Here is a 23,360-nt window from a genome sequence, read left to right on the forward strand (position 1 = left end):
CTAAGCTCTTGCATTCCTTATCAGGGAGTTTGCATTTATACTGTGGTGTTTTTGCCCTCAGGCTGGCTGCATCCACCACAAGACAGTTGGGCTGTGGATTCTGAAATAGCAAGACTATGCCCTTTACAGGGACAAAATACTTTCGATCGGCCCTTTAGTTCATAGGCACAGGCAGAGCCACAGATGGATTTTGCCAGACTTCATCTGCCACCTCCATTATAGCTTCATCAAGTGGTAGGGCCACTCTAGCTGAGGTAGATGGTTGCAGATTTTTCAGAAATTTGTGTTGTTTCTCTGGCATTTTGGTAGGATTATCTCTTGAATACTAGCCATCCTCTTAAAGAGAGCTTGAAATTGCTTTAGGTCGTCAGGAGAAGAATGGTTCATGGGACTGATTCCTTCCCATTGGAGATCGAAGATTTAGCCTTTGGAAAATCCGAAGGCAGCTGCAATTCAAGATCATCTGACGTGAGTATCATGTATATCTGTTTCTTTGTTGTGGTGTGTAGAAACTGATACAGTAGGAGACATCTGGCACTGTGCAACTATTGAAGAAATTTTTGACTAGTCACCAACAGGTCCACAGCAGTGGCAGGGTAGTCGATGTGAACAGGAATAGTAGTATTCATGAGGATCCTCTCTGTAGTACCAATGATGATAGCCTCAGTAAAAATGGGAAGCATGGGTTACACTTGGCGATGAGTGTTGTGAAGACAAAATGTTCCCGCGTTCACAGAATCTGTTAACCCCAGAAAAAATCAGGTGATATGAGGGCATGTGAAAACTGATTAACTGGTCTAGGTACATGAGAACGAAATGCAGCATTGTAATGAGGGGAGGTGATTGATGAGACCTCAATGCTCTGTAATAAGCATGGTGTACACCTCCTTCATGTTGATAGGGCAGTATAAGAGATAATGAATATGTGGGCACTGGTGATCTTATGGTGGAAACAGTGAAGAAACTATTAAATTTTGTCCTGGGTTTCCACGGTGGCATAGAGTGTCCTGGTGAAGAATGGGACTGCTTATGCTGAACCTTCGGGGCCAAGAAGCAACACGGCACTGTTTGCTGTTCCAGCACTGAGAGAGAGGCTTGCGTGGTCAGTGCCATTTGAGCACCAGGCAACACAGCTGCTGGTTGTTCTACCAGTGCCCTTAAAGCAGAGTCTGGAAAAGCTTTATGCAAAGTATGGCTTTTGTGTGAAGAGACCACAGCACCTTTAGACTTTTGTATGCCCAATGTGCCTGGCTCTTCTCCTATACATACCCTAGACAAAAGAGAGCGTGACGGGGAAGGCTTAGATTTTGCGTTTTTACTTGCTGACGAGAACGTGGAGTCCCTATCAGAGGGGATATTTACATTATTTTGATCATACAGCAGCAGCTCAAGAGTCTTATCAAAGAGGAGCGTTTTTAAACATTATCTCCTTGTCTTTAGTGGCTCGAGCTGTGAGGCTTTTACACTGAGAGCACTTCTCTGGAACATGTGCCTCTCTGACACAGCATATACACTCAAGAGTGGCCATCTGAAGCAGGCATGGGATCCCAGGATTTAGAGCATTTCTTGAAGCCCAGCGAGACAGACATAGTGAAGCAGAGGATTTCTTATTCGGTTTCCTTCTTTCTTTCTCCTCCATTTTTTTTCTTCTTAAGGAATAATGGTAATCTCAGTGAACTATATACAATTTAGGTAACAGCCAAGAACTAAAGAAGTAACTGTAGAGAAAAAAATATCTTGTGTCTAAACAGACTAACGAAAGAAATCATCAAGAAACTACTAACTCTAAACCTAATTCATCCTATACTATAAGCCTAAGGAGAAAGACATCTGAGCTTCGTCTGTAGCTGAGGGCAGCAATGAAAGAACTGAGGAGACTGGAGGCTGTGCACCCAATTCCCAGCGATGCGACCAATGCGCACATGCACAGCCCCCACTAAGTGCTGTTATGGATAAACTCCATCCCATGGCAAGCCCAACACCTACTGTGCAGCACTCACAGGGACAACACTCAAAGCAGAAGAATAGTTTTGAGAATGATTATTCGGAGCAACACCCCAAATATGAAGGGCAGCATGGAAGAAGGCACATTCTGTTCTTCGAGTTGTGTTACTTATGCCCATTCCATGTCAGGTGTATGTGCTCGCCATATGCAATGGTGCTTGAAATTTTTTCCTCAGCAGTATCCATAAAGCAGCAGCTCTAGGGACTCCTGGAGTAGCATTTTCATGAAGCTTTCTAAAAGCTGCCACATTATCCCCCACCTTCAGTTCCTTTCTCTCTACCAGAGGGGAAACTCAAGACACCTCTGCCATGAGGCCTTGCCAGGTCCTGGACCCTGTCTAGCAGCAGGACTACTTTCCCATGGGTCAAGCTGAACACTGCTTCAGTGAATCACACTCCTTGAACTGGTATATTATATTAGTATATGGACTTTTCAATACTGACCAGGCATCCCAAAGACTGGCACGTGGTTTGGAGAATGCTGATGTCATGCTGGACCTACACCCTAGAGCTGCCTTTGACCAGATGGTCACTGAGACATGGGTATATCTGGATAACTCAGTGTCTGAGGTAGGCCTCAATTATACCACTCACTTGGTAAAGACCCTTGGTGCTGCAGTCAGGCCAAATTGGAGGACCATAAACTGGCAGTGGATGGGATCCACTGTAAAACAAAGGAAGAGTCTGATCTGGGAATACTGTCATGTAGATGCATGCGTACTTCAGCTTGAAGGTGTTGTACCTGTCTCCCAAATCCAGGGAGGAAATAATGGAGGCTAAGAGAGACCATGAGGAATTTGAGCTGCCTTAGTTTCCTGCTGAGGTCTTGCAAGTCTAGAGAAGGCCAGAAGTTTCCACTGATTTTAAGTATTAGGAACTATCAGGAAACAGAAACTCTGTTCCAATACTAGGGCAGAACCTCCTCTACCATCCCCAACCACATTAGCTCTTGAATCTCCTTCATAAGAAGACTTTTGTGAAAAGAATCCCTGAAGAGGGACAGAGGAGAGGTGGGCAGGTGGAAAGGAATTCGGGTATATAACTCTGAGATAGCATCCAGGACCCAGCAGTACAACATTATGGCAGACCAAGCCAGGAGAAAAAGGGAAATATAGTTACCAAACAAAGGGGAAACTGGATCCATGGGACACACCCAATATGTCATCCTAAGGCACACACCTCTTCCTGTGGGTCAATCCACTAGAACCAACTTAGTCCAGGGATTTGCTCCTCAAGGCTTGCCCTGGTTCAGGGGGTCAGGACAAGAGGCTAAGAGATTCTCACATGTCCCCAAAACTGAACAGGCAGCCTGGGGTAAATGGAAACCCCCCACACATTCCAGGATATTGTGATACCAGCCACTGTCCCCATGGCCACATGGGGAGATATAGTACTGAAGGTGAGGGACAGGAGGGGGGCACTGTTAGCATAACTGCCTGACCTGGTGGCAGAAAACCCAGCTCAGTGTCAGCTTCTGAGGACACACTCTCATTGCTTCCTCTGACCACCTCCCACACAGTGGTGAGTAATGCGTGCCCGTGAGGATCCCTCCAAGCAGGACAAATTTCTGCAATGGGACCTCAGAGATCACTGGGGATAGGTGGACTAGAAATGGGATCCTAGTGCTTGACACCTCCTATCACTCACTTGTTACTGGGACTCTGACTATGAATGGGAGCTAACGTGAATCTGGCAGCCTAGGAACCACTGAGACCACAAGGACCTGCTTGTTTGCCTGAATGGTCTTGGGAGCTTTGTCAAGGACTCAGAGATGCCACAAGGTGCATGTATCAACTGATTTGTACCATAGCTCCAGGGAGCATCACTCCTATTCCTACCCTTAGCGCCCAGACTTTGGAGACCAAAAGAGCATTTGTGAAGCCTGACTTCCAATGTCTGAGGCCTGGGGCCTTCACACAGGGAAGCAGTAGCAGAGATGGTCTCTTAGATGGAGAATGAACCCACTGGGAAGATGCCCAAAAAAGAGCCCCAATGTGGGCTTGCCCCAGGACTATCATACAGATGGTACTTGTAAGGCCAATACGTCCTGCGCCACTCACATGGTCTCTGGGGTCAACAGCTCCTCCATGTGCCTTAAGCCTTCATTTATTCCTGGTATAACAGGCCCAGGATGGGAGAGGCTCTACACTCTACTTGAGCTGTGGCCTGACTCCCAGACAGAGGTACCAAGCCACCCTTTGCAGGTCTTAAGCCTCCTCCCGACTTCTCCTTTCCCTTATGGGACACTGGAGATTGTTGCCACGCTGCTGCCTTCAGCTTCTTGATCAGAGCCAGCAATGGGGAACAGTATCAGTTTGAAGATGGCACCAGTAGTACACTGCACACCAATGCCACGGTTCTCAATGCAGAGTTTAACCTCTGCTACAGTGCAAAGATTAGCAACAACTCCATTAGGAAAACACTAAGGCAGGCAAATGTATCTCTTTGTAGTCTGTGGCTTAAACGATTTGCAAATTCAACATTTACTCCAAACGTGCCCCTTGCCAAGGCACCTCAGGCAACCACTAATCAGCACAGAATGTTTGCACACTTCATAAGGCTTGAAGCTACAGGATTGGGGTATGCCCTGTTCCTAGGCTGAGTCCTGTGCAGGACAACTACAAAACTACAGTAGAAGCTTGATTGTCCAGCATCCCAGGGAGCAGAGATCACACCTTTTGCCACTCCTGAGGTGGTTACATCCACGGATGAACAGTCAGATCTTGGCAATTTTTTTTTCCTTTCTTGGCAGATACAGGATCTTCAGAAGCCAGCATGCAGGTAACTTCTTAATGAAGATTCCCACTCTCGAGAGCATATGTAGTTTTCTAAAACTTAAGTGAACTAGGCAGGATGAGATTTCTGTGAATAATATCACCAAGCTTTTCCATTTCCAATTTTCAGGAGATGAATTATCCTTGAAGTTATATGTGATAAGCCTTCCACTTGAACAGCCTAAACATCTTTTTCCCCCCTACATGCTGGATGATCCTGCATATCTTAAGGCTGATCCTATCACAATCATCTTCTCTAATTTCTTCCTCTTCTTTGGGGTCCCTTCCCTCATTTTGCTTTTCCACCGAGCAATATACTTGGGAGTTCTGGTTAAGGCTCTCATGATAGTACTGGAGCACATCCAAAGTGACTTGGATTTGGATGAGGGGAAGGTGAGGAATGGAGAAGGAAGGGAGGTGAAGTGAGAAATGACTTGCATCCGAGAGCAGCAGTAGCATACCCTCCTCTTAGATTGGGTTCATTTTACAATCCTGTGTGCTTTGAAGGCAGAATTTAAAAAGATTCCATGGATTCAAAGTCAGTCAATCTGGATATGAGAAAACTGCAGTTGCTAAGCTGTTGCCATTAGCTTTCCTGCTGCTTTTAAGAAAGAGGGAACTAAAGAGGAGAAAGCAAAGGGATAATTTACCCCTCTTGGCAGGAGCTCCTGCCAAGTCCACTGACACTGGGAAAGGTATGTCAGTCAGATAGTGAACACCTAGAGTCGTCCTACTCTCAAAGAATGCACATTTCAGCTATCAAAGGTAAGAGCTAATATATGAGAATGCAGAAGTCTGATGTGGGAGTGGAGCAGTGAAAAAGTCCCCGTCACAGTATAAATTTATATTACTGTTTTGAAATCAAGATCTGTACGAAGTTCTGTACAATAACTTTACAATCCAAATCAGCTATAAAATTCTCCACTGGAACATTTTCCCTCTTTAAAAAATAGAGCAGACTTTGACTTCCATTTACACTGTTCATGATTATCTTTACACTCGTCTTTCATAGCCATAAATTCCCCTCAGATTACTTTATTCCCTTTCCAGGTTAAGATGGTTAGAACAGAATATTTTCTTGTACAAATGAGGCAAGCATTTCATTAACTGTAAAAAGATTATCTCCTGTAGTCTCTTAAAAAGTCTAACAATGTTTCTCAAAAAAAAATAAAGATTGAGATGTGAACCATGTAATCATAAATTTTAAAAATTATACTTGTAGCGTCCCAAAATATTTAAATATTTAGGGAAGAAAGCACACATCTCACTACTAAAAAGTCTCTCTGCTGATATCACATACCTGGTTAGTTAGAGGTTGTTGAATCTGGTCAGTATAAGATAAGGCAGAAACCTGTTGGTCATTTATGTTCTGCTGCCGACGATCGCTGTACTGCTGATGTGAATGGGACATCTGTCCAGCCATCTGAAGGCCAGCAGCATGGAATGAAAATGACGGTGCAAGCCGAACAGATGAAGGTTTGCATGCTGAAGTCTCTCCTCCTAGAAAAACAATTTAAGATTTTAGTGTAATGTTTACATCCTCATGGTATTTGCACCAATTGACCACCATTTCCAAGGCCACTAAATACATAACACTGAGTAAAATAATACTTTGTGTACATATTATACAGAAGAATTAATACAGAGCTCTTAAAAGTGCTCAAAAGTGAACAAGAAGTAATGCGTGCCAATTTACAAATGGAAAAGTTGTGACAGACATATTAAAGTGATGAACTGAAAAAAAGGTTGAAAAATTGAGAACAGTCATACTGGGTCAGACCAAAGGTCCATCTAGCCCAATTGTTTACCTGCCACTTTTACAAGTGATATCTAAAATTATAACTGAAAAGAGATTAAAAGAAAATATGGTTGTCTGGTTTCTCTATCTTATACCATCAGAGATCTTTCTGTACAATCAATTCCATCCTTTTAAGTCTTCTGGATTGTGAGTCTTTTACACAGCAGAAAGAGACGCCCCCCGCCCAAAAAAAAAAAAAAAAAAAAAAGAACACCCTGCAAATTAAAGGAAAATGTTGCAGAATCACAATGAGAGAAATATTCAGGTGCCATTAGAGCTGTTTCACATCAAGCAGAGGGGAGAAGTGAAAGCAGGTTTCCTATATTGTAGGTGAGTATACTAAAATGACTGGAATATAAGTAGAGAACAATCACTTTTTCCCCATTTTGACAATCTAGCCCTTTAAAAATGACTGAAAACAAAAAATATTTCAAGATGAATGAAATGGTCCAAAAACTAACTACTTCTTTGATTCACCTGATTTTCTGAATTTTGTTTTTTGGATCAAACTGATTTTATTTTTCCAGAACTACCAGCAAATCAAAAATATATTTTTGTTCAGCTCTAGGCACAATACAATAGTCTCATATTCTAATACTAAACTAGCTTTATATGGAAGTGATAGCACAGATGAGGTGCAGTTGGCTTCTGTCATATTACCGCTATGTCCAACTTACTAAAAACGGTGGGTTTAATTGACAGGTTGGTTAAAATGGGCCCACTTGCAGAAATCCTGTCTATACCAGCTCTCCTAGGCCGTGTCTACACGTGCACACTACTTCGAAGTAGCGGTGCCAACTTCAAAATAGCGCCCGTCACGGCTACACGTGTTGGGTGCTATTTCGAAGTTGAAATCGACGTTAGGTGGCAAGACGTTGAAGTCACTAACCCCATGAGGGGATGGGAATAGCGCCCTACTTCGAAGTTGAACGTCGAAGTAGGGCACGTGTAGACGATCTGCGTCCCGCACCATCGAAATAGCGGGGTCCGCCATGGCGGCCATCAGCTGAGGGGTTGAGAGACGCTCTCTCTCCAGCCCCTGCGGGGCTCTATGGTCATTGTGTGCAGCAGCCCTTAGCCCAGGGCTTCTGGCTGCTGCTGCCGCAGCTGGCGATCCATGCTGCATGCACAGGGTCTGCAACCAGTTGTCGGCTCTGTGGATCTTGCGTTGTTTAGTGCAACTGTGTCTGGGAGGGGCCCTTTAAGGGAGCGGCTTGCTGTTGAGTCCGCCCTGTGACCCTGTCTGCAGCTGTTCCTGGCACCCTTATTTCGATGTGTGCTGCTTTGGCGTGTAGACGTTCCCTTGCAGCGCCTATTTCGATGTGGTGCTGCCCAACGTCGAAGTTGAACGTCGATGTTGCCAGCCCTGGAGGACGTGTAGACATTATTCATCTCAATGTCGCTACATCGAAATAAGCTATTTTGATGTAGTGTGCACGTGTACACATAGCCCTACTGACATCTGAGCTATTGGTTTAGGATTTTTTCCCTCCCCTACAATTTCCTAATGCAAGCAAATCTTCAATTCTAAACACCAGACCACAGTTCTTTCCAAGACAACACACTTCTTAGAAAGCCTCATTAAAATTTTTGAACAGGTTGATACTGGAAAGCTATCTTTGTTCAAACAGGTTTTCTTCATGGTAAGGGTTTCACCCCCCACTCCTCCTAAATGGATATAACTGCAAAAAATGTAGCGATTCAAAAGGCTATGACTATGTCAAGGTGATACCCTAAAGGGAACTTTTCAAATTATGCTGACTGACAATACTTACGAAACTACAGACATTTTAACTTGCAAAGTCATTTAATCGGTTATAAATGCCTTGGACACTATTTAAAAGAGGATAAATTCAGAGACCTGTGTTTGATGCAACACAACGGTCTAAATTCTACAGCGCGGATCCCTGAACTCTTCAAAATCTTTAATTTAATCTACCACGACTTTTTACTTATTGAAATTTCTAAAATACATCCAAGGTCCTTCTACAAGCCTAGCCCATACATTAAAATAACTAAATAAGGAAAGGACTGACCATGTCATGTCCCCTGTAGTCTATCCCACCCCTGATGTCAAAAAAGAGACAGAAGAAGGCTTTTGGAGTATGCCTGAAAGGTTAACAAATTTGGATTCTGGTGAACCCAATTGGGAAGCAAATTCCAAAGCAAGGGCACTGTGAGAACATTCCCTCTCACTTATATTGAGACAGCTTTGACTTGAGCACCTCTGATCTCAAGTGTGACTAAACATTCACTGAGAGAGAAGAGTATTATGACCCTTAATTCCCACTCACACATACCATCACATTCAATGTGTAACTAAAAAGACTGATAAAAATATATTGGTGATTATTTTCAGAGATGGGCATCTTTTGCTATAATTGCCAAGCCAGCCAGGTACAGTTCCACAGGCCTCTGTTCCCAAGATGTTGTCCAAATGACTTAAACAAAAGAAACTTCTTCCCTTCAACCATTCCAGGACACGAGATAACTTGAATCCAGATTCAGCACCTCATTTCTCCAGGGCTTCCACCACTCTGCTTTTCTACAAGCAGCCTTGTCCACCAACTTACATTTCTGGATCCCACATTCCCTGACCATTAGCTGGACTGCAACCCTAACTCTCCGTTCTCACGCACAGCTCCACCAGGGACATAGGGGAAAGAAAGGCTGGATGCCCCAGTCCCACTGGACCCACCATGAGCCACCCTGGAGCACCCTTGCTCCATTTAATTAATTAACCTGTTAAACTTAACATTTAACCAGTTAACTGATGAAACAGGATTTTACATCCCTAGTGGAAAATGTGCAGAAAGAACTACCAGATGGATTTTCACTGATCTGAGGAACAGTACTCGGCTTCAAACCCAAAGGAGTAGTCTAAGATCTGCACCACAGTTTTTTGTGGAATCAGGGTCTTCCGATGAAACCAGGAAGAAAATCCTGTCCATGTTACCAGATTTCCTACTGTTCATTAAACCATTCTGGACAGCTAATCTGCACAACTCCTCTACTTCCAATATCCATCCAGCAGCCCATCTGTGAGATGAAGGGAACTCAGACTCTGGGGGGCAGAATCTTCCCCTCATTGTGCAAAAGCAGACCTGGAAACAGAGACAAGGTCCTTCATTCGCAGACACATGTTCAGGGTGCCTGGGAACCAAAAGTGCCTCAACCACAACAAAGTAATTCAGATAATTTGACCAAGTCCTGTCACATTTTGCAGAACATCCTGGAACTCAGTGGAACTGGCTAACTAAACATACACCAGACCATAAGGTAAAAAGACATCCAACAAGGATCCTGGTTTCATGCTTGGCTCATCCTTGTTGAACTGATCACCTGACATGTTAAAAGATTTGCAGCACATCTGTTCAAACAAAACCAGGCTCCAGTGGATTTCAAGGTAAAACACCTTCCAAAGATCAGTAACAGAATGCTATATCCCACTTAAGCTTCATCACAGATGACAGCTGCAGTAATAATACAGGCATACAGATTTCTCATGTGGCCAAGTTCCATTACATTTAGAGCATTACATGTTAAATAACTTAAATACAACAGGGAAGCCAAAAGGAAATTAGTCAGTTGAGACGCAGTGTTTCTATGTTTATGATTATTGTGAAGCACCATTTAATAGGCAAGCAACTGCACTCTGAATCAACTTCAGCTTCTGGACTGTTTCAAGTTGGAAACAGCCCAAATTAACCAGGCTATTCACCATCTGAAATAATTCCAAATGCAGTCTTTGACAATTTTTGTGCTTGGTTTCATAAATCAATTCCACTATGCAAACCGTGGCCAGCACATCTATGTCAAAAACACTTGGAATTTTAAGAACTGGAAGACAAAACTTACTAAAAAATGTGGAAGACAATGCTTCTACTTTACCAATTTGTGATGTCACTGGGATAGACAGAGGAAAAACTGACAGTCAGTTTTCTGTTGATGAATACTATGAGGTCAGACCATCACCAAAAACAAACACCGTTCAAGATCAGCTTTTTGAAATGTGACCTTACCTGCGCAGCAGACCTGATTCAATGCCATTTCCAACCCTATCCTAGCAGATCTAATTCTTGCATAGTAATTAGAACATATTAATCAAAGAAAGATCCAATAAATGAGTTTTAAAGAAGAAATAAGTAGGCAGAATAACAGATCTAATCCCTCCAACCTCAGATGCCAGGAATACTGAACTGCAGAATCAGGAACTTTTGAGCGCACCCATCTCATCTTTGCAGGAAAGGAGGAGTGTCGGGAGAAAGATGGTTTAGACTCTCCAGACAAAATCCTGGAAAATTCCTGGAGAAAAATAATGGATCTGCTGGCCAGAATGCTTTTTGAACCTCATGTGTCATCAGATTCAGCAACCTCAACTTTCACATACTTAACGCCAGAATTAGTGCTTTAACTTTTAGCTCACAAAGGAACCACTGGATGTCTTCAGACCATCTCCAACTCTCACACTTAACCAGATACACTCAACTCCAATTCCACTCTGGCAGAAACTACCAGACACTGCCCCATCCAAATGGAAATCAGAGCCTTTCCCTTCATCTTCCTAGAGAACAAATCAAGCCTAGTTCATCCTTGAAAACTTTATTATCCAATTTTCAACTCTTCCTGGGACAAGCCACCTACCTGCAAAGTAAAATTTCCAATAAGTACCATGACTTGAAGACCATCATAACTAACACTAACTAACCATAGCTCAGATGAACTGAAGAGGATGAAATGTATAGGCAGAGGATTAAAATGAAGATGTTATACAATTGAGTCCTAATTCATCTATCAATAGCATCAAAACTATTCACACAATTACACCAACACAGTAAAGAAACAAAAAACAAACCTTCTCCTCTTCCATTACCACAGCACTGAAATCATGATGAATGTAGAGATTCCATATAACAAACTAGCAAATCAAGCCAGAATGCAATCCAAAATTGCACCCAGCATTCAAATTACAGCACAGTTCTCGTTCTTTGCTGACTAGATAGACCGAACAGGAATGGAGCAAAATAAGACAGAAAACATAAAAAACTCAAGAGACTTTAAGGCCAGAAGGGAGCATCATGATCACCTAGTCGAGGGATTCCCCACCTATGGGTCATCATTAGATTTTATAAGGGTCACCAGCTGGGCACCTCCAAGCTGCATATGGGAGCCATTTGCAGCTCTCGCCTCTCATGCCTCCGGCTCCCAGTCCCTGTCCTACCACCCTGAAATGGAACTCAATTTAACTGGTTTAAAGGCCAGCAGGAGGATCTGGCTTTAAACCAGTTAAACTGAGTCCCATTTCAGCACAACAGTGCAGGGAACTGCCCGCATTGCAAGTGGGGGAAGGGACTAGGAGGTCTGGGGGGAGCCATGGAGAGGAGGTGGTGGCGGCCTGGTGAAGGAGAAGATGGGGGCAGCAGTGACACACATGTGAGGTAGGTGGTGGAGCATTTTGGGGCTGTGAGCAGTTTAAGGCTGAGGGCAGGGAGAATGATTTGGGGCTGTGAGGGCTTTGAACCTAGGAGTGGGGTTGAAATCAAGATTTAAAAAAAAAAAAACAAAAAAAAAACAGGGGAGAACCTACCCTCTCCTCCACCTTGGGTCACAAAGTCTTACTCAATTGTCAAAATGGGTTGCCATCTCAAAAAGTTTTGGAACTGATGATCTAGTCTATTCTCCCACATAAATCACACATCACAGAGCCTCACCCACCCAATCCTGTAAAAGATATTCAACCTCAGGCTGAGTTACTGAAGTCCTCAAATCTTTTTTTATACATATCAAGTTACAGAGAATCCACATAATTTATTATAGTTTAAACCATCAAGTGACTAATGCCTCACAATGCAGAAGATTAAAAAAGGATCTGCCAATCTCTTCCCAATGCCAATACATCCAGCTAGACTCATGAGAAAGAATTCTCTGAAGTAATTCAGAAACCTCCCCATCTCCTGTTCTATCTCCTATCAATAGAGATGTCTGTAAACAGCAGTCACAAATAGGTCATATACCAGATTAGGAAACCATATCATCTCTTTCATAAACTTGTCTAGCTCAATCTGGAAACAAGTTAGGTGGTTTTTTTTTTTAATTTTTTTTTTTTTTTTATCTCCTGCTATTTCCCTGGGAAGGCTGTTCCAAAACTTCACTCCTGTGACAATTAAGATGCCTGCATCTTATTCAAGCCTTAAAACTAACTAATGGTCAGTTTACAGCCATTTAGTCTGTGCCAATAATGGCATTTTACTCCGTTTGTGCCCTGCTGTTTATCCTCTGATTTATTTATAGGGTACAATCAAATCTCTTCTTAGTCTTCTTCTGGTGACGCTAAACAAGCCAATTCCTTAGCAATCTTTTGATTCTCTTATTAACCACAACTAATAATATTCCATGTGGAACTATATCAAGTGTGCCTTACTGAAATCCAAGTAGATTAGATCTACTTTACCAAACTACATTACCCATTCCCAGACTTTGGCTCCACTGCCTTAGTAAAGCTAGAAACTCTGAAAAATATTAGAGCTACCATATATGAAACAATAATTATGCTGGCAAGGAACAGCATCTAACAGACACTACAAACGTCTTCCACTCCTAAAAGTGACCATCAATACCTCCTTCAGAGAAACAAGTCTGACAATCTCCCTGAAAACCTAACCACCCAATCCTAAAAACTTGGGCACATGATCCAGAAGACCATTTCTACTCTGATCTTTTCTCCAACTTGACTCAGCAAATATCAGTGGGAAAACGGCATATGCTAACATCCTGGATGCCTCTCAACTGGGCTTTAGAGAGCACACAGTATACGTGGTACCACTGAAAGAACCCATCTTTGTCATCATGGCTGTATCTCCACAATCTCCACTGTTAGATAGTAAACAACAAGGCATAGGCAGCACAGCACTTCAAGAACTCAGGTCATCTCTTTTCAGGACCCATAGTGATAAGTGTAATTGCTCATCTAAACCATGATTCACCTCTCTCTGCAACATGTAAATGAGATCAATTACATATAGGGAGACAGCATAAGCTCCTCTCCCAGTGACAGGAGACTTGCCAACAAATCTCATTTATATTGGAGTAACACCAGCTTAAACTCCTCTGCTGGCATTAACTGTGGTAACAGGTCACTGGTTCAGAAAAACTGTCAACTATGTCCTAAACCTTTCAAAGGTTACAAACAAAAAAGAAACTAAAACAACCACCAGCAGCTTACTGGCCGCGGCTGATTTCTCTAAAAACTACCTGGAACACTTTCCTTTCTTTATAAATGTGTGTTCAGTTTGACAAAGCTGAGTAAACCCTCTGGGTATTTTTTCTGCCTCATAACTGAACATGGATGATGCTGGCACTGTCAGTGATTTTAAAAAACAGTTTTACATCTCCATCTTGTTATCAAACTCTGCTCTTACTTTCCATAGGAGAGAGTGATCAGGGTAATCTGAGCATATTATTTCCAAAGTATATTACAGTAATTTGGTGTATCCAAAATGATATAAAGATAATTGACAAGCTAAAAATGACACATAAAGAGGTGTGCAGCCTCTTTATTTAAGATCAGATGAGCACATCACTCCCATGCTCTGATCCCTTAATTCTCTCAATCTTCCACTGGCAGATCAAGGCATTGGTCCTGATCTTTAATGTCATTAACACATCAAACCCTAGCAACTCTGAAAAATACAAGAGCATCGACAAACTGTCATCACAGTTTCTAAGGGAACGCAGAGATTATAACACTCAAGACAAAACACACAAGCCAAAAACAGGACAGCTTCAGTCTAGGGCAGGGGCTGGCAACACCTGACGTGCCACTGCTGGCACGCAAGCTGATTTTGAATGGCCAGCAGCAGGATCTTGGCCCTGTCCCTCCTCCCACAATGCAGCACAGGAACAGGTCCCTGCTACAAAGGCCCCGCTGCAGCACAGGGCTGGGGTCAGAGCCCTGCACAGCTTGAGGCCAGCGCTGGAGCACACCACCACTGTCCATAGCCCCCACCGCAGAGCAGGGTTGGGGCCAGAGCCCGACCACAGAGGCCCCTGAGGCACAGGCCCCTTGCACAGGGCTGTATTAAAATCCCAGACATTGTTAGATATTTAAAAAACCTGGCGGCGTGGAGAGTTAAACATCAAAACAGTAAAGCTCTGCATCTTAATTTATTTATTAATGAAGCTGCAGTAAATAGGACTATTAGGCCATGTCTATAATACAAAAATAACTTTGAAGTTGCTTACTTTGAAATATAACTTTGAACTAAGCACCTTCGAAGTTGAGCGTCTACACACACCCTACTTCGAAGTTAAAACTTTGAAGTAGGGCACTACTCCATGCCCAGGAATGGAGTAAGGACTTGAAAGTTGGGCTCGCTACTTCAAAATTAACTTCAAAGTAAGCAAAAATGTGTGTAGACTCTCTGCTAGCTACTTTGAAGTAGTGCCTAACTTCGAAGTTAACTTCATAGTTAGTTCCTACTGTAGACGCACCCTTAGTGACTTTAAAAAGTATCACCAGCACTCGGATCCATCACAGAGGTCAAAAGGTAAAATTTCAGCACTCCGCCTCAGAAAGGTTGCTGACCCCTGGTCTAGGGAATCTGGATGTGGAATGAACTTTTGGAAAAGATTAGAATAATCCAAAGCTTGATCACTTGTAGGTCGCCACACCACACCACACCACACCACACCACACCCCATCATCCTGATTAAGATTTTTCATCAAAACCAGAATTATAACTTTACCATCCCACAAATAAAGGAAAAAATGAGAAAACAGAGTATTAGATTCCAACAAGTCCATTAGACATCTTCCTGCACCAATGTAAGTAACATGGGAGCTCCTCAGATTTAACAGTGTATCAATGTAAAAACCCATCTCCACATCTCCTCCCCACACTTACAGCAATGATCCTGTAAGGGTTTGGACCAATCCTGGAAGCTGAAAACCACCTGTGGCTGGAACTCCACAACAAGGAAAATATGAACTGGATTTCCTTGTAGGCTGAGAAATAGCTCTTCCAGGTTATTGCACTTGTAAGTTAAAGGGATGTCAATTAAAGTTCTCCCCCCCAACCCCGACCCCCAAGTATGTGGCAGCTCACAACAGACCCTCAGAGTTGTGAGTACCAAAGTTACAACCATTACCTAATTTGGAACTCTGTACATGTGCATGTGAGAGAGAAAGAAAGAAATTTAGTACAGTATAGTACTGTATGAAATAGTAACAGAGAGGCAGCCATGTTATTCTGTATTTTAACAAAACAAAAAAGCAGTCATGTAGCACTCTGAAGACTAATAAAATAGTTCATTAGGTAATGAGACTCCCCAAGTATCATCCAATAAATTATTTTGGTAGCCTTCAAAGTGCTACATGACTGATCCTTTAGTGTGTTAAAGGTAAGCGACTACAAAGATAAAAGGGAAAGTTAAAGATTTGACATGGTAAGGAAGTTGCAGTTTCCTTCTACATAGTGAAGTTTCAAAGCTGCATAAAGTCACTGTTCAGCTGTAAACTTCTGAAAGAACAACCAGAACATTTTGTTCAGTGTTATAAGCATTTCAGAGGTCACAACCAACCTCCGTTTCCAAGGTGTTTGTAACTGTGAGGTTCTACCATGTATCTTCCTAAGAAAGACTAGTTACTACTAAATTACTTTGTACAAAAAGAAAGCTCCACTTCTTTATATTTCTAGTTCCTTCATATCATGGAGGCATTTGGCTATATGTTTCAAGGGTCCTGCATCTAGATCTGCACACATATATGATATACTATACTTTCTACATATACACACCATGGATATAAATATACATTGAAGATCACGTGGGTTTTACTTACATCTATACACTAAATACTGTGGCAAACTGATAGTGGGTTGTAGGAGCTGTAGAGAGGGCAGATACACTGGGAGTATGGTGACTGGGTTTCTGTCCCATCTATCACCACTGACCTGGCGTACTGCGGGCGGTAATCATAACCCCCGCTAGTCTAAACAGGGAACCTGTGTCTCCCGAGTCCCCAGGATTGCACTCCATCAGCTCTTTGACGTTGGGGAGCTGGGCTGCTGTATGGCCCATCTCCCTGAACCCATAGCACCAGTAGTTATTCCTCTGGCCCTGAGAAGACAAGGGTTCGGCCTCTGGATTAACCTTCCTGAACTCCTTCTCTTCCCCCAAGTTAGTAATGGGCTACAGGACCCCCTTCTTCCCTGCCTAGGGTTCCCTGAGTGTCTGGGCCTCTGAGGTCCTGAGGGCAGAATGGCCTAACTTGTGGGGGATCCTCTTTAGGGGGATAAATCAGCTCTCTCGCTGTTGGCCACCACTCTACTAATACAACAGTTTCATTGTAGGCAACCAGGTAGTTTTGGCCTACCCATGCGTGAAGAACCAATGGCATCTTTTGAACAAAGTGGTCTATGACAATGGTCTTGAGGATTTCCCCGTAGGTTGTGTGTTTGGGGGCACAACCATATCTTGCAAGGTGGATTAGGTTGAACAGCTGGGCCCTCGGGGGCTTATCCACTCATGGTTCCTCTGGGGCTTGGCACTTCCACTCATGGTTCCTCTGTCCAGGGGCAGCTGGCTGTCCTCAGCTGGCAAGCTCTCTGTGCTTCTCCACAAAGGAATGGGGTAAGTATGCTGGCCCACTGCTCCTCTGGCCAAGTCTCACACTGAGCAGTCCACTCAAATGGCAGGAGATAGGTCTTTATGTCGTCCCCCAGTGTCATCTTGAGAAGGCAACCCATGGCCTGTAAGGTTTTCATTCCCTTGACCATGGTCTGCTGGACCAGCTGGTCCACAGTATCTCAGAGAAGGGCCTGATCCAAGGCTCCCTGGTTCAAGAGCAGCTCGTGCATCTCCTGCTGCAGCTGGGAGGCCTCCTACTTGGCCAGCCCCTGCACTTGGGTGGCCTCTTTCTGAGTAGTCGTGGCTTGTACTAATGCCTTCACCCAGTTCTCCATTGTGACACACCATTAGCCTCTAGCCAATGACACCTGAAAAAAGAAAAACCCAGAACCAGCATCCCAGTGTATTGTATTTCCCACTCCACCACCTTTTTTTTTTTTTTTTTTACTTGATGTGTTGTGCACAATCCCACTCCTAACACCAGTTGTAGTAGGGCTCCTGTTGTGCCCTCTGGATCCTGTGCTCCCTGGAGACTTTTCTCACACACCTCAGAGGCTCACAGCAACCCTGCCACAGCATTACATCTTTCCAGGGGCAAGGGTCTCTCTCCGCTTATTGAGTCACCCTCATCATAGGCAAGTCACTAGTATGGGGCAAGACCCCTCACATGGCCCTGGCACCCCATCCTTCCGCTGAGGCATCTCTTTCGGGGGGGTGGTAGTAAACGCAGGCCCATCCATGACTTTGGGCTCTGGCCCAGGAACCCTAAATAGCAGCAGCTGATGGGGGCTTGTCCTCTGCCCCAATCACAGCAGCCTTTCCCTAAGCCACTTCTTCCACCACTTCCCTCTAGCACATTCTCCCTGGTAACGGCTGAGTCTCCCCTTTCCACCAAACCTCAGGTTTTCCAGCATCACTTCCTGATCTATTCCTCTTCTCTTTCTCCTCCTTTACCTGAAGGGATCCTTTTAAAGGTGAGCTTGTGAGCTTCAACTTAGCTGACATCTAATTAGCCTGCTGCTGCAGCCCAGCTCTTAATGAGCCTCAAGTGTTTGCATTTTTTTTTGTTTTGTTTTGATGTGCAGAAACCCACTCACTGAACTCCAGGTATATCTGCCCTCTATAAGACTCCAACAGCCCACTGCTGTTGGTCTGCCACAATACATATTAAATATTCAAAATCTTAGGCCTTTTCCACACTACTCAGTTTTGTCAACAAAAGACAACTTTCATCACCAAAAAGTGGAAGTGTACACACTGACATGCTCCACCCCATGCAACTCCTCTGCTATGCCAACGTCATAAAACCACATTGATGAGAGATGAAGGGCTTATGTTAGCATAGTCAGGAAGACATTCTGTGTAGACACTGCCATCCTTATATTGGCTCTTGGTGGTGATTCTTGTCAATTCCATGGCTCTGCAGGATTATCTACTTTGAGCTAGGCTGATACCCAGGTTTCCTGCAGGGAGCTATGCTGCCCTTAAGTTCCTGACTCCCAACTGGGAGCACAGCAGCTGATTAAATTACAGGTGCAGATCTTCCCACCAGAGGCCACTGCCTGCTCACTTCCCCTTGTTCCTGGCAGCTAGGAGCACAAAGGTGAGTAGCCCATAACAGATGCCACCCTGCTCCCAAATGAGAACATGAAGATGAGAAGCCCTGGGGGAAAGCTGAGCTCCTAGCAGGGAGCTACACAGAACTGAAAAGCCTGACTGGCAGTTCCCCACATTTCCCCTCTTCAATTACTGTAAACGATCTCAGTGAGGATGTACACCAATGATAGAAGGTGGGTAGCATGGACATTTCCCACCTCAGTAATTAAAGTGGCAGTTGTAAGTTGATCTATGTTAGGTTCACTTCAGACAGCAGTGTAGACAGAGCCTTAGTTAACACAGATTAAGGCTGTCCATTGGCACTCCTGGACATTCAGAATATGGAGACCAGCTAAACAAACCAGGAAATACAGAGTTGAGGTATATGTCACACTTGCCATGCAACCTTAACTTGCTCTCCAGAACAGACAGTAGCTCCTGCACATGGTACTATATGGATAGCAGAAAGATTAAACTGCTAAGAGAAGTGGTGGATTCTCCAAACCATCATGTTTTCAAATCATGACTGGATGACTTAATGCAAGATGCTTCAGCCAAACCAGTTATTAGGATCCATTACACAAGTAACTCTGTGCAATTATCTGGCCTGCATTAACTGGAGATCAGACTGGATGATCTGATGGTCTCTTATGACCTTAAAATATTCAAGAGGATGAAAAAAGACTAAGGGAACATACCATTGTATGTGCTATGATCCACAGACTTGAACTCCAATATTATCTGCACACATTCGAGCAGGGTTCTCTGTGTTAGGTGCACCTACATCAAATGATGGAAGGATTACATGAAGCACCTTGGTAGCGTTGTACAACTTTAATTGATCCCCCTCTGACTTTTTTAACTACATGTCCAAATACAAGTTCAAAGTCTCTAATCAGTCACTTTCTTGTCCAGCAACATCTGTAGTCTGGCATGATTTTAGTTAGCCAAATATACACTTACCGTGGGTACAGCCAAGCTTCCAGCAGTTTCATAGAGTTTGTTTTCAGCCACTAGACCTGGCTCTAAGTGTCCTATGCTGTTAGCCGTAATTTACCACTAAATGTCTTCTAAGAGTCCAATAAGCAGTGGACGCATTGGCAATACTGCTAGACAATAATGACCTTCTGTAATTCAGGTCCCAAGGGTGCTTAACTAGAGAGGTTCAATCTGTACTATTTTATAGCATGGGATGCCTATATTTTTTTATAAACTCTGAGGTGAGAAACGACTACTGTAGTCATCTAGTCCGACTTCCTCCAACACACAGTGCTCAGTTTACTGGATACATTCACAACTCATCTCAATTTTTACAAATGAGGAATAGAGGTACAGAGATTATGGTCAAAATGGGTGACTAATTTGTGGTTCCTGGGCTCTGATTTTTAGAACATTCAGAATATTTGTGTGGTACAAAAAGTTGGGAAGTATATAAAACTTTGGTTTACTGAACGCTCAGGAAAAAATCTGAAGCACTCAACAACCCAGTAAGATTTCCTAACATTGAAAATTTGCACGCATAATGAAACCTTTATGTGAGGGGTTCGGTTCTATTTACAGTAAAATACTCAAAGATATAAAGAAAAGCAGTTCATTTCTTCTTGTGTCACAGACTAAAGAGATTAAAAAGGAGGTCAAGATAGCCTAGCGATGGCCACAAATTCAGACCATTTCCTTCACAGAGTTGTGATATGAGACTGAATGACAGGCTTCCCAAAAGCAACCTAGTTTGGTTTCTTTTGACAAACTACAATGAGATTCCATCTAATCTGTCTAAGAAACAACATATTACTACAGGCTGAAAATTGCATGCACATGAACTTAACTGTAGCAAATGAAACTGAACAGCTGATGTTCCATAGATAAGTTTAGACAAGGAGTTCTAACCAACATTTGCTTATAAAAAGGAAGTTATTAAGAAGTTCTCTCTGAAAGACAGAGGCACGTAAAGAGTAAATCAGGAAAATACAGACATATCTACCAGATTAACAGGGGTTAAGTCTACACTACAAGGTATCGATTTTAAGTCATTTAGCCCAAATTTTCCAAGTGCCTGTATTTACTGTAAATTTGATTAGCTTTAATTATGTTGCATTAAAATTGACGTAATATCAGTACCATAATATTGTAGTAACCTGACAGGTATAGTAACACAGAGAAAGACGTGCTAGTCTATATACTATCAAAACAAAAAAGCAGCAAAGTAGCACTTTAAAGACGAACAAAATAATTTATTAGGTGAGCTTTTGTGGGACAGACCCACTTCTTCAGACCATAGCCATACCAGAACAGACTCAATACTTACGGCATAGAGAACTAAAAATAGTAATCAAGGTTGACAAATCAGAAAAAAAATTATCAAGGTGAGCAAATCAGAGAGTAGAGGAGAGGGGGGGAGTGGTCAAAAATTAGATTAAGCCAAGTTTGCAAAAGAGCCCCTATAATGCTACTTTATTGCTTTCTTGTTCTGACAGGTATAGAGTTCAGTTTGAATTTAAAATTCTGAATAAAGGGTAGTGAGGAAACACCATGTCTTTAAATCAAATTCATTCACCTCCAGCGATGTCCCGTATGTGCCCCACAATACCCCCCAGTTTTCTGCTCTGGCCTCCTCCATCGCCACTGTTCTCAGGTGCAGAGGAATTAGGCATCAGGAATACCATTTCTATTCAGCACCTGGAAGCCTGTCACTGTAGGGTCATGAAAGACTGAAAAATCTTCTCTCTCTTTCCTTGCTATTAGCACAGCTGTGAGATCTGTGGTTCTGTTTCTACCTCTGCTAGCTGCCTTTTTTTTCTTTCCTGCATTTCCTGGAAGCAGCCACTGTCCCCCCCACACCACATGGCAACTAGGCTATGGGTAAGGGTTGTGCTTGTATGATAGGATGACAAACTTTTTTCAGCTATTTACATATTCTCCTCCCTCCCTCCCACATTCCCATCCCCTTCTCTCCCTAAGAGGCGTCATGCATTCTGGAACTTTCCCTCGTCCGCATCACACAGCAGCTAGTCTGTGGCTGGGGTCGTGCTTGGACGAGATACTTCTTATCAGCCGCTTATGTTGTGTTCAGCCCACACATCCCCTCCATTCACTTCCCCAGAGGCGCCACGCAGTCTGGAACTTTCCCGCGCCCAGCTGCATCACGTGGCTTGACCCCGAACCAATAAAAAAGGACATGCTGCGCAAGGTGCCAGGCAGCTTGCACATGGTGAGGGTCCTGTAGCCAGTATGGAGAAGTCTCCCTGGGTGGTCACAATTTTTGGGCAACAGAAGAAAACACTGTCACTGCAATGACTGTCCTCTCAGAGGAAATTCTTGTATGGGCTTTATCAAAAGGACAAGGGGCTGGCTATCATCAGGGGTCTTTTAGCTGTCTGGGGGAAGCCTCCCTCAGCAGTCATTATTTTTGGGGCTGCCTGTAGTAGGGGTTCTTTTAGCCTCACTGAGCCATAACTATTTCAATGATTCATCACAGTTTCAGTGCACCACCCATGGCTACTTAAACAAATGGATCTTTTTTGCCAGGAAATCTAGATCAAGATGCAGTTGGTGGGTCCTCTCCCAGAGTACTGGCCAGCATCCTGGGCATGGAGGTAGCCCTGCTGGACCTCCTTCACCTTCACCTGGACTTCCTCCATGTTGCAGCGGGGGTGGCTTGTTCCACCGGGGGGGGAGGGGCAGGGTCACCATCCGGCACAACAGAACTTCAGCTTGGGGTTTAAGAGTAGATCCTCCTTGCCTCACAAGTCCAGGAGGGTCTGCACCTTTTGCCCAATACAGGAGGGAACCGCCCCTTGGTACCCCAGGCTGGCTGGCTCTTGGGCCTTTAAGACAAAAATTATTGAACTGAGGATCATCTTTGCCAGGAGGTCTAAATCCACATCCAAGCCTACAGATCCAGACTTTTTGCAGCCCATTTTGAAAACGCACTGGTTGGGAAAGCCACTTTTTTTCTAACCATTCCTAATGACTTTACAACCTTTCCCTCTCCCCTCAATTATAAATACCACATCTCTTATACAGGCAAGCCAGACGCCGCTTGGAAAAAGGGATGTTTGTTTAATATGGCAGGGGAATGAGGGAAATGAAATGTAGGAAATAAAATGTGAGAAGAAGTTGTCAGATACCCACTGCCATTTGAGGGACATTTTTTCCCATGCTGCACCAGTGAAAATAGCCAGAATGCTACAGGGCTCAGGAAACAATGGAATAGGTTCCCACAATTCAGTGCTGAAGCAGCCAATTTAAGCTGCTTGTGTATGGCAGTGTAGGGGGACAGGATGGCCACCCCACTACCCGGAAGGGAAAGACCCCTGCCCGCAGCCATTTTGGATGAAGCCTGGCCCTTCCCAGTCACCTGACCAGAAGTCAGGAAGTGGGGCCAGGCCTATAAAAGCCCAGGATGAGGACTCCAGGTGAGCCAGAGGACAGCTCTGGGCTCCCAGCCTAGGCGGTGGAGGACTGGCTGAAGGAAGCTGAGGCCTGGACTGGGCCACCCGGGCCTCTGCCGGACCTGACATCCTATAGACCCCAGAGGAACCTGCCTGCTAGAGCAGACCCGC

At 43.8% G+C, this 23,360-nt stretch overlaps 1 protein-coding gene across 7 annotated transcripts in view; it reads right to left on the reverse strand.

Moving 5' to 3' along the window:
- DYRK1A (dual specificity tyrosine phosphorylation regulated kinase 1A) overlaps positions 1-23,360 on the reverse strand; it is a 158,635-nt gene that overhangs the window by 42,023 nt on the left and 93,252 nt on the right. For 6 of the 7 annotated variants that reach the window (XM_074996102.1, XM_074996117.1, XM_074996110.1 and 3 more), the window contains one exon: positions 6,079-6,278. In XM_074996102.1, coding sequence (XP_074852203.1) covers positions 6,079-6,278 — 200 coding nt within the window. Of the gene's footprint in view, positions 1-6,078; positions 6,279-16,948; positions 16,966-23,360 lie in introns of those variants that run through there. The other variant, XM_074996125.1, reaches the window with a different exon arrangement.

Source organism: Carettochelys insculpta, chromosome 1, assembly GCF_033958435.1.
Source record: "Carettochelys insculpta isolate YL-2023 chromosome 1, ASM3395843v1, whole genome shotgun sequence".
NCBI classification, from domain to species: domain Eukaryota; kingdom Metazoa; phylum Chordata; order Testudines; family Carettochelyidae; genus Carettochelys; species Carettochelys insculpta.